Source organism: Chelonia mydas, chromosome 9, assembly GCF_015237465.2.
Source record: "Chelonia mydas isolate rCheMyd1 chromosome 9, rCheMyd1.pri.v2, whole genome shotgun sequence".
NCBI classification, from domain to species: domain Eukaryota; kingdom Metazoa; phylum Chordata; order Testudines; family Cheloniidae; genus Chelonia; species Chelonia mydas.
This window is the reverse complement of record NC_057855.1, coordinates 46,367,653-46,383,017: the sequence shown is the minus strand read 5'-3', so window position 1 is coordinate 46,383,017 and position 15,365 is coordinate 46,367,653. Positions and strand designations below refer to the sequence as shown.

The 15,365-nt window shown below is 40.3% G+C and overlaps 1 protein-coding gene across 21 annotated transcripts in view; it reads right to left on the bottom strand.

Moving 5' to 3' along the window:
* Positions 1–15,365, bottom strand: part of SAP130 (Sin3A associated protein 130) — a 38,653-nt gene that overhangs the window by 12,910 nt on the left and 10,378 nt on the right. For all 21 annotated transcript variants that reach the window (XM_027818936.3, XM_043522129.1, XM_027818844.3 and 18 more), the window contains 8 exons: positions 13,971–14,082; positions 5,505–5,629; positions 4,503–4,627; positions 3,540–3,690; positions 3,019–3,109; positions 2,640–2,744; positions 1,862–2,003; positions 1,469–1,590 (listed from right to left, as the gene is read on the bottom strand). In XM_027818936.3, the coding sequence (XP_027674737.3) occupies positions 1,469–1,590; positions 1,862–2,003; positions 2,640–2,744; positions 3,019–3,109; positions 3,540–3,690; positions 4,503–4,627; positions 5,505–5,629; positions 13,971–14,082 (973 nt within the window). The remainder of the gene's footprint in view (positions 1–1,468; positions 1,591–1,861; positions 2,004–2,639; positions 2,745–3,018; positions 3,110–3,539; positions 3,691–4,502; positions 4,628–5,504; positions 5,630–13,970; positions 14,083–15,365) is intronic.

Here is a 15,365-nt window from a genome sequence, read left to right as displayed (position 1 = left end):
TTGCTTAACAGTCTGCAATCCCCTTGCTACTGCTGAAGATAACAGAATTTGAATAAGATTTTTCCTGTCACAAACTAACTCTCCAGACTGCTGAGAGCCATAAATTCAGATGCCTTAATTTTGCATTTACAATGTCTGTCTGTTGCTACAAGATACTATAACTTAATTGCAACACCAATTAGAAGGTGGGATACAACAGGAAGAAGGGAGCAAAGCCTGTGTTTTTGAAAGAATACTGTCAAGTTGTTCTTTAACTCACAAGTTTAAAAATTAGCCGTTGGAATCCTGCAACTGAAGTCTGTATACTGCCCCTGACAGTTTGGTCTCTACTTTTGCCACTGACATGTCATTGAAGAGTCCTTTGAGTGTCAAGACACAAAATGTTTTCATTTTTTGAAAAAAGAAAAGAACAGCACTGAAGCATTTATTTTAAAAAGACAGGCTTGCAAACTGGTAACAGTAGATCAAGTTTTGAGCCTACTAATATAAATTAAAAAAGAAAAATATCTGTGATAGTTTACAAAAGAAGAGAGAGGAGTAGAATCCAACTTTGGAAAGCTTTTAAAATATGGCCTAATTTAAATTTTCTCTAATCCTAAATCCTTTACACTACAACTGGGTGAACCGGTTTGTTCTTAAGCCGAACGCATTATCCAACACCCACAATGCAGTGGAATTTAACCATTATGCAGAATGGTGCTCCAAAATATAAGCTTTCTTTTTAAAGAGAGATATATTTGTAGCCCTCATGATTGCGATGTTAACCATGATGACAAGAACTGACATAATGTTGTATTTTTGAGTCTGCAGCTGCTTGAATCAATAGTCAGACAGATGTGAACTGCCCCATTCTCCTGAATGAAATGTTAACTCTGAAGCCTAAACCCTAATTTATACAGTTAACTTTCACTACTGATCATTTCATGAAAAAGAGCCCACTAATGTACTTATCTCACCATTCTAAAATGCCTCCTCAAGGTGTCAAACACCCCTGCTGCAAAAGGCCTCCAGATTCTCACTTTGCATCTCACCTTCCATGATACATTTATGTATTGTTAACAATACATAAATGTAACAGCACACTGAAAACTGGAAGTGGGGGACAGTGAACAGCATATTGAAGTAATATCACAATAAATAACCCAGGGGCTACTGTACTGAGTTTAGTGACATCTTAGGCCAGAACAACTCCCAGTTATGGGGACCCACAACTTCATCAGCAAAACTGTGTATGTTTGTAAGGTAAAAGCAGTGGGAATATTACAAAATTAAATTGGCTTATCAGAACATGGAGGATGGGAGACCCATCAAAGAGATTTGGGTCTGGATAAACACCCAAACTTGTTTAGCAGAATCTCTGTGAACCAGTATCCTGAACTGCACTGAACACTTGTACCAGTCAAGCCTAGCATACTCTTATTTCTACTCCAAGACTGCTCTAAAAGTCACTTGCATGGCAACTCCTTACCAGGGTATTGGCGGATGGTGGACACAGAGCTGGTGATGGGGGTATAAGTGTGTGCAGCCAAAGGGTAGGCAGAAGGCGGGTACGTTGGTAAGAAGTACTGGAATTGGACTGGCATCGACTGCCTACAGATAAGATACAGCAAGTGTCAGACAAATCATTACAACTTGCATCCACCTCTTCAACCCTAGTGCTCAGACCACCCTCTAATCTTTGCAACCTCCCTCAGCAAGAGCATCAACTAGCCCCGACTATTCTAGAGATCCTTTTCAGCTAGCTAAATTCAGAAACCTCAAACCCCCTTAAGTGTTAGCTATCATGTCAATTCATGCATATGATAAGCCTCTAGCAGAGAAGCAGCCAGGAGCTCTACTTAAAGAATTCTTTCCCACCTACCTGTTCTCACTTCTTGTTTCCATGGCAACTGGGTTTGGAGATGCTCGGTGTCCAGGTATGGGAATGAGATTACTCCTCTCTGATGTATAATCAGACTGGATTCGAGGAGAAGTATGCGTGATTTGCTGAGGAACCACTTTAGCTGCATAATGAAAAACAAGTAGCCAATTAACAGCCAAAACGAAGAAGAGAGCAGATGCAGAAAAGGAGAGTTTGAAATCCAGATGATTAAACTTTCTTTTCCTCAGTGAAAATGAACAAGTCTTTTTATTTCACTAACAGGGCAGAATCAGAGAAGGAATGGAAACTCTTATTCATTTGTAATGTGTGCCCCTTGGGCTCTAAACGGACATATAAAATACACAATATCAAATTAAGTGACCTCAATCCCTGAATAATCTTAACTCTCCATGATCAATTTACTCCTTCATTGAGGAAGGCACATTTATATCCCTTAGTAGGTATATCCTCAATACATCATACTACATGGTATGAAGTTCCAGGAGGCTCAAGTTTGTTTGGAATAAAGACTCATGTGAGGAGGCCAATAGTTAACTAGACTAACCAAGTGCTTCCAGAACTCTCCCTGCATCATTTAAAAATGTATTAGGGCTCATTAAATCTACTTGTTTGTTTCTCCCAACTTGGATTGATTTTTTTGTTATTTCTCTTGTTTAATGTGCTAGTAATATATAGATGCCCCAGACCATCCTGGATGCATGAGTAAAGAGATGTCAGCTGAATTACACCCATTTCATCAGAAGCTGAAATCACTCACCAACTGGGATGTTTGAGGTGGTCACAGCAGTGGCATGGGAAGAGTGAGAGGGCATTGTCACGGTGACAATTGTACTTGTAGGAGCTTGGGTATGAGACACAGAACCTGAAAGACAGAGAGTGACACTAGAGATTTCTATACAGCTGCATCACCCTAATATCCATATCCTAAACACATAGAGAGAACTAGAGAACAAGCACCAGGAACTTTCTATCTAAGCATTTCCTCCCCCACGGACTTGCCAACAAAAACGGTTCACATCCTAACTAGGGACAGGATCTCTGATGACTGTTTGCAGATCGAAGATGTTCTGCCACCCTTTGTACCTCTCAGTAGTGGGAGCATCCCTTCTCCACGATGATGAGCTGTGAATACTCACCAGCTGTGGTTGCTGAGGCAATAGTATTGGTTGCCAAAATGGGTGCCACTGTTGCTGCCGCCACCGGAGTACCAGTACTAAAAATGGTTTTCTAGAGAAAAGAAAGTTTCACAGCAAGAGAAATGTACAGATACATTTTACATTTTATTTGTTTTAAAATCATATTGTAGCTATTCCTAAGAGAACAGGACACCACGTTTCTAGCCTAACTTTGAACCCTGTTCATCACTTACTCTGGGTCATCAAGATGTGGTTCAAAGAAAGAAAAATAATATGGGATAAGGCTGTAAAAACCAATTGTGGGCCACGATTTTCTCCCGACACACACCCTTTCCCCCCACAGCTGACTGCCCACACACACACACCTGCCCCTTGCCCATACACCACTTGCACTGATCAGACCAAAACCAAAAGGTGAACAACTGTGTCCATAACTTTGAACCAAAAAAAAAAAAAATCACAACTTTCTCACACCCTGAACTGTGGAAGAAACTACACTGATCTCATCTCATGGGATTTACCTGAGTCATGGTGTGGAGCTGCTGTTTTGGTGTACCTATGGCTGGGTGAGATGGCAGTGTGATCCGAGTTGCTGTGTCCCGTGGCTGCGCAGGACGCGGAATACTAATAGCTGCAGAAGGTGGGTGCTGCTGGAGAGACAGAGTGTGCCGACTGGGAAAAGAAAGAAAGGACGTTCAGAGAAGTAACCTTTATTTAGTATCCAGACAGTTAAACAAGGCATACTGGCTCCCCCCATACTGGCAAGTAGGGACATCAGACTCCACTTGTCTTTTCTTTGAGGGCTACACTACTATCGAATCCACGTTAACACAATTTGCAGAAGTGACTGCTGTATAATTCTTATTCTGCATCTTCCACAGGTGGGAACACACAGATTCCTCAGTATCTAGAGATACCAACATGAGCAAAACGAGCTAATTTCAATTTCTAACCCTCCTCCCCCCGAGATATTTTGAATAGTCCAACACTAATATGCTATTTTCTACAGCAACTTCTGTTAGAAGAGGATGGGACTGAATTAGCCAGGTGCTGCCCTGGCAGACCAGTAAACCCAATTCCTTGGGAAACAAATTGGTCAATGAGCTCCTGTTTAGCTGTTTCTCTCTCTTGGAACAGAAAACAATATTTAGCATTTACAGTGTTTTTCCTTCACAGAGCTGCAAGCATTTCACAAAGATGGGTAAGCATTATTTTCCTTGTCTTACAGATGAACCCACTCAGACAAAGGTTAAGTGATGTGCCTAAAGTCACACAGCAAGTCACTGGCAGAGCAGAGGAAAGAACCCATGTCTCCTGACTCACTCATGTGCTGTATCAATTGGACCTCAGCAGAGAAATCTCTAACTCCTATACAGTATTTCTGACATTCACAGGGGTATCAGCCTCCTCTACTCCCCTTCATACTGTCTATATGAATGTCAGGAATCTTGGGGTTCCCCAAGACACTTTCCTTATGTGTTTACCTCAGGATTGATTCCGTAGCATGTGCTGCTGTTGTAGTAATAACTGGAGACTGAGCTCTTGTGGTGGAACCTGGTGCTATTACAGCAGGAGGGATAGTGCTCGATGTCGTCGCCGGAGGACGAGACTGTAAAGACAACAGAATAATAAAAGTAAGTCACAGTGGTGCAATTGAGAAAGTATCTGGGAAATATTTTGATAAAGCCAAATTTCCTAGATCTCAGTATAAAATACTGGCACTTGGAGATGTTCCCAGTCTATAAAACTCTTTTGTGAACTCCTAAGAAGCTCTGGCCTGGTTTTCAGAGCAGAAGCATCAGAGGTAGTTGATGATCAAAAGCAGTTAAAAGACCAGATATTATGGAAACTGTTCCAATGATTCAGCGCTTCCATATGCTATTAGAAAATATGTTTTTTATTTTGATGCTTTCCATTCATGACTACCAAACGTTATCTATACTATACACAGTTATACAAATGTGGTTACATTTGAACATAACTATAAAAATATGCACAACATTATATGGAATCAGACATCCACATGAGCACGCATCCCTTCACCATCTCATTTTAAATATATATATTTCCTGGTCCAGTATTTAGCTTATATCACCCTGATCAAACTGATTTAAAAGTCTGAGCATAAAGTAACAGCACAAATTCAAGCCAGGCCTTTTTGGACTTAAATAAAGTTTTCACGCACAGTCAAAATGAGGACTCCTCCAGAATTTGATCAGTTTGTAGACAGTTTAAAGGTCTAATCTCCAGCTCATAGTTAGCCTACAAAAAAAGCCTGTAAAGCTTTCTGAATGATGCTGCTAATGCCAGCTTCATAAGGCTGGGGCGTCTAAGTAACAAAAACAGAAGGGATGGTTGCCAATGGCAACAGCCCAGTAAATAAAGGCTGCTAATCTTACGTTCTGGGTGGATTCCCCCTACAAGTCAGAAAGATCTCTGAATGAACAGTAGTAGAGTGTCTGCAATACAGCATGACTGCAGCTTGCCTGGATTGGTTGATGAATGATGTGCTGAACAGCTGGCTGAGCCGTTGCTGCATTTGGCAACTGTGAAGCTGGCCTCAGAACTGTGGTTACTTTAGAGCTGGACATCACAGCAGCCGCTGCCGCACCTGAGGAACAAATCACGTGTGTTATTGCAAAACGTATCAAAATGATTGAATTACCAATATACAGAGAGGCATGTAAAATTAAAAAGGTCATAGAGGAGTTTTTAAACTAAGGGCTGGGAGAAAGCCGACGGGTGCAGAGGAGCACGTGGTTCGAACAGACACATCCCTTAGTGGATTTATTAAAGGGGATTCTCTATATCCTAGTAAAGAGGAGAGGACAGAAGTGGATAAACTACAAATAGGAATTGAAGAGAAACAGTCAAATGAAAAAGAGTCCCATTGATTTACATCACTTGAAGGCAGACGACTAAATACTGACAAATTTTGTAAGTGCCTGTATACAGATACTAGAAGTCTAAATACTAAGATGCGTGAACTTGAGTGACTGGTATTAAATGAGGCTATTGATATAACAGGCATCACAGAAACTTGGTGAAATAATGATAATCAATAGGACACAGTAATACCCAGGGTACAAAATATACAGGAAAGACAGAGTAGGTTGTGCTGCTGGGGGAGGGCATTACATGTGAAAGAAAGCATACAGTCAAATACAGTAAAAATGTTAAACGAATCACACTGTAGAAATCTCTATGGACAGAAATTGCATGCTTGAATAGTTAAGAGCATAGCACTAAGAATACACTACCGACCACTTGAACAAGATGACGACAGTGATTGTGAAATGCTCAGGGAGATAAGAGAGGCTACAAAAACAGAAAACTCAAAAATAATGGGGGATTTCAACTATCTCCAAACTGACTGGGTACATGTCTCCTCATGACAAGATACAGAGATACAATTTCTAGACACAATTAATGACTGCTTCTTGGAACAGCTAGTTCTGGAACCCACAAGGGGAGAGGCAATTCTTGATTTTGTCCTAAGTGGCAAGAGGTGATTATAACTGAACCGCTCTGTAACAGCGACCATAATATAAATTTAATTTAAAATCGTGGGGGGGAGGGGGCACACACACCAAAGAACCCTACCTCAGTAGCATTTAATTTCAAAAAGGGGAACTACACAAAAATGAGAAAACTAGTTAAACAGAAATAAAAGGAACAGTCCCAAACAAACAGTCATGCCTGTAAGCTGCATGGAAACTTAAAAAACACCACACACCACAGAGGCTCAAACTATGTGTATACCCCAAATAAAAAAAACAGTAAGAGAAGAGGGAAAAAAGTCACCATGGCTAAACAGAGTAAAAGAGGCGGTTAGAGACAAAAAGACTCCCTTTAAAAATCTGATGTCAAATCCTACTGAAGAAAATAGAAAGCAGCATAAACCCTGGCAAGTAAAATTAAAACGTCTAGTTAGGCAGGCTGAAAAGGAATTTGAAGAGCAACTAGCAGACTAGAAGACACAAAAACTAACAGCAAAAATTTTATTTCAAGTACACCAGGAGCAGGAAACCTGCCAATCAGTGGGGGCCACTGGACAATTGAAGCACTAAAAAAGGACACAAGGAAGACAAGGCCATTGAGGAGAAGCTAAATGAATTCCTTGCATTGGTTTTCACTGCAGATAGGAATAAATGGTCAGTTTTCACAGTGGAGAGAGGTAAACAGCAGAATTCCCCAAGGATTTGTATTGGGACCTGTGCTGTTCAACATATTCATAAATGATCTGGAAAAAGGGGTAAACAGGGAGGTGGCAAAGTTTGCAGACGATATAAAATTACTCAAGATAGTAAAAGTCCACAGCTGATTTCTAAGAGTTACAAAGGGATCTCACAAAACTGGATGACTGGGCAACAAAATGTCAGATGAAATTCACTACAGATAAATGCACAATAACGCACACTGGAAAACATAATCCCAACTATACACACAAAATGATGGGGTCTAAATTAGCTGTTACAACTCAAGAAAGAGATCGTGGACTCATTGTGGATAATTCTGTGAAAACATTTGCTCAATATACAGCAGCAGTCAAAAAAGCTAACAATGTTAGGAACATTAGGAAACAGAGATGCTGAGACAGAAAATATCATAATACCAGTATATAAACCCATAGTACGCTCACACCTTGAATACTGTGTGCAGTTCTGGTTGCCCGATCTCAAAAAAGATATATTAGAATTGGAAAAAGTACAGAGAAGGGCAACAAAAATGATCAGAGGCATGGAATAGCTTGCATATGAGGAGAGATTAAAAACTCTAGGACTGTTCAGTTAGAAAAGAGACGACTAAGGAAGGATATGATAGAGGTCAATAAAATCATGAATTGTGTGGAGAAAGTAAAAAAGAAAGTGTTTTTACTTCTTCATATAACATGAGAACCAAGGGTGACACAATTAAATTAATAGGCAGCATGTTTAAACAAACATAAGGAAGTACTTCTTCACATAATGCACAGTCAATCTGTGCAACTCATTGCTGGGGATGCTGTGAAGGCCCAAACGAAAACTGATTTAAAAAAAGAATTAGGTAAATTCATGGAGAATAAGTCCATCAATGGCAATTAGCCAAGATGGTCAGGGATGCAACTCCATGCTCTGGGTGTGCCCAAGCCTCTGACTTCCAGAAACTGGGTCTAGATGACAGGGAGTGGATCACTTGATAACTGCCCTGTTCTGGAGCATCTGGCACCAGCCACTGTCGGAAAACAGGATACTGGGCTAGACAGACCACTGGTCTGAGCCACTATGGCCATTATGATGTTCTTATATTTCTAGTTTTCATTCTAGTGATGCAACTTCAAAATTAGGGCTAAAAATGATGATACTCAAGAGATACAGAAAGGATTTTTTGGCCTTTATTGCTAATTCCAAAAAAACCAATCTGCTTTGTTGGATCTTTTTCTGCGCTGTTAAGGAGGATGAAAGGCCCAGAGAAGGAGAGCAGTCAACGGGAACAGAAGGAAACCTTCCCATATTTGGGACTCTCCTTCCAGATGATGTTGGGGTATCCCCTCACACTGGGGTTACCTCTCCGGGGGAGGGAACTCCAGTCATTAGGAAAAGGCAGGTGTTAGTAATGGGAGATTTGATCATTAGAAACATAGATAGCTGGGTTTGTGATGACCAGGAGAACCGTATGGTGACTTGCCTGCCTGGTGCGAAGGTTACGGATCTCTCGAGGCATCTAGATAGACTTATGTGTAGTGCTGGGGAGGAGCCAGTGGTCGTGGTACATGTAGGTATCAATGACATAGGGAAGGGTAGGAAAGACGTCCTGGAGGCCAAATTTAGGCTGCTAGGAAAGAGACTGAAATCCAGGACCTCTATGGTGGCATTCTCAGAAATGCTTCCGGTGCCACACGCAGGGCCAGGTAGGCAGGCAGAGCTTCAGAGTCTCAATGTGTGGATGAGACGATGGTGTAGAAAGAAGGGGTTTAGATTTATTACGAACTGGGGAAACTTTTGGGATAGGGAGAGCCGATACAGGAAGGATGGGCTCCACCTAAATCAAAGTGGATCCAGACTGCTGGCACTTAACATTAAAAAGGTTGCAAAGCAGTTTTTAAACTAAGAGATGGGGGAAAGCCGACTGCTGCAGAGGCGCACGTGGATCAGACAGAGAATTCTTTTAGAGGAGAGTCTATTGCTAGAGATTCTCTAGGTTCTAGTCAGGAGGAGAGGATGGAAGAGAATAAAGTATGGGCCAGATCAGATGAGAAACATTCACATAAAGAATCCGACACATCAGAAAAGCGCGGACAAATAAACACTGACAAGTTTTTAAAGTGCTTGTACACAAATGCTAGAAGTCTAAATAGTAAGATGGGTGAACTAGAGTGTCTCGTGTTAAAGGAGGATATTGATATAATAGGCATCACAGAAACCTAGCGGAGTGAGAACAATCAGTGGGACACAACCATTCCGGGGTACAAAATATATTGGAAGGACAGAACAGGTCATGCCGGGGGGAGTGGCACTACATGTGAAAGAAAATGTAGAATCAAATGAAATAAAAATCTTAAATGAATCCACATGTTCCATAGAATCTCTATGGATAGTAATTCCATGCTCTAATAAGAATATAACAGTAGGGATCTATTATCGACCAAGACAGTGATAGTGACGATGAAATGCTAAGGAAGATTAGAGAGGCTAACACAATAATAACGTGGGATTTCAATTCTCCCCATATTGACTGGATTCGTCACCTCAGGATGAAATGCAAACACAAAATTTCTCCATACTTTAAATGACCGCTTCTTGGAGCAGCTGGTACAGGAACACCCCACAACGGGAGAGGCAACTCTCGATTTAGTCCTGAGTGGAGCACAGGATCTGGTCCAAGAGGTAACTATAACAGGACCGCTTGGAAATAGTGACCATAATATAATAACATTTAACATTCCTGTGGTGGGAAGAACACCTCAACAGCCCAACACTGTGGCATTTAATTTCAGAAAGGGGAACTATGCAAAAATGAGAAAGATAGTTAAACAGAAATTAAAAAGGTACAGTGACTAGAGTGAAATCCCTGCAAGCTGCATGGACACTTTTCAAAGACACCATAACAGAGGCTCAACTTAAATGTATACCCCAAATTAAAAAACACAGTAAAAGAACTAAAAAAGAGCAACCGTGGCTTAACAACCATGTAAAATAAGCAGTGAGAGATAAAAAGGCATCTTTTAACAAGTGGAAGTCAAATCCTAGTGAGGTAAATAGAAAGGAGCATAAACGCTGCCAAATTAAATGTAAAAATGTAATAAGGAAAGCCAAAAAGGAGTTTGAAGAACAGCTAGCCAAAAAAGGTAATAACAAAATGTTTTTTAAGTACATTAGAAGCAGGAAGCCTGCTAAACAACCAGTGGGGCCCCTGGACGATCGAGATACAGAAGGAGCACTTAAAGACGATCAAGTCATCACAGAGAAACTAAATGAATTCTTTGCTTCAGTCTTCACGGCTGAGGATGTCAGGGAGATTCCCAAACCTGAGCCGTCTTTTGTAGGTGACAAATCTGAGGAATTGTCACAGATTGAAGTGTCACTTTAGAGGTGGTTTTGGAATTATTTGAGCAACTTAACAGTAACAAGTCACCGGGACCAGATGGCATTCACCCAAGAGTTCTGAAAGAACTCAAATGTGAAACTGCGGAACTATTAACTATGGTTTGTAACCTGTCCTTTAAATCAGCTACTGTACCCAATGACTGGAAGACAGCTAATGTAACACCAATATTTAAGAAGGGTTCTAGAGGTGATCCTGGCAATTACAGACCGGTAAGTCAGTACTGGGAAAATTAGTTAAAACAATAGTAAAGAACATAAATTGTTGTGCAAAAGTCAACATGGTTTCTGTAAAGGGAGATCGTGTCTTAGTAATCTATTAGAGTTCTTTGAGGGGGTCAACAAACGTGGACAAGGGGGATCCAGTGGACATCGTGTACTTAGATTTCCAGAAAGCCTTTGACAAGGTCCCTCACCAAAGGCTCTTACGTAAATTAAGTTGTCATGGGATAAGAGGGAAGATCCTGTCATGGATTGAGAACTCGTTAAAAGACAGAGAACAAAGGGTAGGAATAAATGGTAAACTTTCAGAATGGAGAGGGGTAACTAGTGGTGTTCCCCAAGGGTCAGTCCTAGGACCAATCCTGTTCAACTTATTCATAAATGATCTGGAGAAAGTAAACAGTGAGGTGACAAAGTTTGCAGATAATACTAAACTGCTCAAGATAGTTAAGACCAAAGCAGACTGTGAAGAACTTCAAAAAGATCTCTCAAAACTAAGTGATTGGGCAACAAAATGGCAAACTAAATTTAATGTGGATAAATGTAAAGTAATGCACATTGGAAAAAATAACCGCAACTATACATACAATATGACGGGGACTAATTTAGTTACAACTGATCAGGAGAAAGATCTTGGAGTCATCGTGGATAGTTCTGTGAAGATGTCCAGGCAGTGTGCAGCGGCAGTCAAAAAAGCAAACGGGATGTTAGGAATTGTTAAAAAAAGGGATAGAGAATAAGACAAGAGAATATCTTATTGCCCTTATATAAATCCAGGGTACGCCCACATCTTGAATACTGCGTACAGATGTGATCCCCTCATCTCAAAAAAGATATACTGGCATTAGAAAAGGTTCAGAAAAGGGCAACTAAAATGATGAGGGGTGTGGAATGGGTCCCATATGAGGAGAGATTAAAGAGGCTAGGACTTTTCAACTTGGAAAAGAGGAGACTAAGGGGGGATATGATAGAGGTATATAAAATCATTAGTGGTGTGGAAAAAGTGAATAAGGAAAAGTTATTTACTTGTTCCCATAATATAGGAACTAAAGGCCACCAAATGAAATCAATGAGTAGCAGGTTTAAAACAAATAACAGGAAGTTCTTCTTCACACAGAGCACAGTCAACCTGTGGAACTCCTTGCCTGAGGAGGTTGTGAAGGCTAGGACTATAACAGGGTTTAAAAGAGAACTGGATAAATTCATGGGGATTAAAAGCTCATTAATGGCTATTAGCCAGAATGGGTAAGGAATGGTGTCCCTTGCTTCTGTTTGTCAGAGGGTGGAGAAGGATGGCAGGAGAGAGATCACTCGATCATTACCTGTTAGGTTCACTCCCTCTGGGGCACCTGGCATTGGCCACTGTCGGTAGACAGGATACTGGGCTGGATGGACCTTTGGTCTGACCCAGTATGACTATTCTTATGTTCCAATTTCTTACATTTAATAATGTTATTTCATAAATCTGATCTTTTTCAATTCCAAACTATTGAAATAAGTGAGTAGGAGTAACTGATATAGCCTGCATATTAGATGAATGTGTAAAAAGTGGTCTAGCAATTGTAGTAATCTATCTGCATCTGCTGAAGTACAGAGGAAAGATGGATGCACAATAAATGGAAGCTATTTTTTAAAACACCACAGCAAAATGCCTGGTATCAGTTCAGTAATCTGTCTACTGTTTGCTGTGCCAAAATGATCAGACATCTACAGTGTGAAAAAATTGCTTTTCTGAATCTAGTTATCACCCAAAACATCAAGCATTTCAACAGCAATTTTAGCTCATCGAAAAATCAACTGTTTGTGTTTGCAAGAGGATCACAAACATAATGATTCACTCCAAATAATATGCAGTCAAATAATTTGATGGAAAACAGACCATTTCTGCAGATTTTGCTCAATATTATCTAGAATGAGTAATTTAACAGGAAGAAAATATGAACAAGTCGTTGCAAACAAACAGACTAAAAATAAAATAAGTATTAAATGAAAATACAAAGAGCAATTGATGTTAAAGCGGGTTCCCCACAAGGCTCAAATAGACACAAATTAAACGCTCAAAAAACGATGACAAAAATGGGTACATGCAATTTCTTCCATATGGGCTGTAAAAGACTGCAAATACAGCTACACACTCTTTCCCAAATACTTTGGTGAAGTACAGTTTTTCTCATGCAACATATTGCATGCACAACTATAGGATCACTGAAAGTGCAGCATGCCCAGAGTGCATGTTCTTTAGAGCTGTATACCTGTTTCTGAATGAAAATCACTATTAAGAGTATAGAGCAGTATTTTTTAAAAATGAGCTTAAAGTAAGTTTTAGATTTCTTTCTTGAGCAACTGCATAATATTGTGATCTAAACATACCGATGCTCCATGCAAGTACAAAGGACAAGGAGATGGAAAAAAACTTTGGTAGGTGTTTTTTTGTATCAATCTAATTTTACCTAAGACTGGAAGCCCAATTCATAGACCTTAAGGATAAGCCTGCTATCAGAAGCCTGACAGACTTAAATTATCCCTCAAACAGCAATCATGCTGGCTGACCTGGTCTCTCCTCTTAAAGTGACTGATGTTCTGCTTTACAAGCTACAAAAAGAGAGTCTGAAACCACAACAGCCAAAATCAGGGGAGAAGAGACAAAAGCCTGCACAGCTAGAACAAACAGTTATCTCAGACACAAGTCTGAATGTGCACCACTCAATACAGTAATACACCTTACTGCAGAATAGGAATGATATTGTGGCGGATGGGTAGGAGACAGACTGCAAGGCATAGTAAAGCAACCAGGAGCAAGCAGTGAATAAGCCATGACATTTTGCACAATAGACCTACCTAAACTAGGCCATGTTTTCTAAAGTACCCCACTCTTTTTCCAGCAGTGTTCAAACAGAAGAGGTGCTGGTGGCTGCCAGCATATTAAGCACCATCATGTACACCTGCACTAGGCAGTTTTAGAAAATATAACACTTAAAATGCCAGCAGCTATCTGGAGTCCTATTTACATTAGCATTCTTACCGCTGGAGTGATACCCGCATTAACAATAGTGGGAAATTTTAAGGGAAAAAAGGAACTAGTGTAGATGCAGCCTTCCTGAGCAGGTGTGAAAAATGAGTCATTTTTACAGCTCATGTTGACTTCACCTCGGGGTAAGTGAGAAGCTCCAATGTGTAAAGGGGGACCAGGAGCACTACTTCGGATGATAGACATCTGAAGATTTGTTGCCATGATATGCTGCACGTTACTGGAATGTCCCTGCAGGGAAAAAAGAGGATTCCATGAGAAATGCTGCCCAGAGAAAAAGATCACATTTGCAGGTAATTGCCCATGTTAAAAGGTTAAAGGTAGCAACAAACCACATTTAACAGTTTTGTGGAAAAACACCAGTATGCAGAGACATTACAAATGAGAGGGGGGTACAAACATTTCTGCAGGATGAAGCTGCAGCCTCCTTCCATTTTCAATGGAAACTCTCCAACACACATCTACTCAGGCAAGTATGTGTCAGTTACCAATTTCTCTTTCTCTCCAAGTCACTGTCCCATTTCAATTGGGCAGGTGGCATTTCTGCATCTATTGATCTCTTTAGACAGTTCATATCACTCCATTCAGCAGAATTAATAGAAAGATGGGAGACTGGGAAGAACTGCAACATATTAAATTAACTCCCCATATTTCACTTATAACTGCCTTTCCAGGTATATTTAGGAACGTCACTTAAAAGGCAATAATTGGTGTGAATCCCTAGTAGGTAGAAACACCTACCCTAAAAATTCGTGAACAGTACTTGCTAACCACTTACAAATAAAGTTTAGTAGGTATCACACTTATGTTACATTATGTTTCATTAAACACTTTATGTTAACCTAATGGTATTTCACTTGCTAGAGCTGAAAATTGGTTTTGGCAAATGAGCTTTGAAACACAAGTTTCAGGAGCATGCTTTTGTGTTAACTCCTTGACAGGTTTCAGAGTAGCAGCCATATTAGTCTGTATCCACAAAAAGAAAAGGAGTACTTGTGGCACCTTAGAGACTAACAAATTTATTTGAGCATAAGCTTTTGCGAGCTACAGCTCACTTCATCAGATGCATACAGTGGAAAATACAGTGGGGAGATTTTATATACAAAGAGAACATGAAACAATGGGTGTTACCATACAGACTGTAACAAGAATGGTCAGGAAAGGTGAGCTATTACCAGCAGGAGAGTGTGGGGTGGGGGAACCTTTTGTAGTGATAATCAAGGTGGGCCATTTCCAGCAGTTGACAAGAACAGTAGGAGGGGAATAAACAAGGGGAAATAGTTTTACTTTGTGTAATGACCCATCCACTCCCAGTCTTTATTCAAGCCTAAGTTAATTGTATCCAGTTTGCAAATTAATTCCAATTCAGCAGTCTCTCGTTTGAGTCTGTTTTTGAAGTTTTTTTGTTGAAGAATTGCCACTTTTAGGTCTGTAATCGAGTGACCAAAGAGACTGAAGTGTTCTCCGACTGGTTTTTGAATGTTATAATTCTTGACGTCTGATTTGTGTCCATT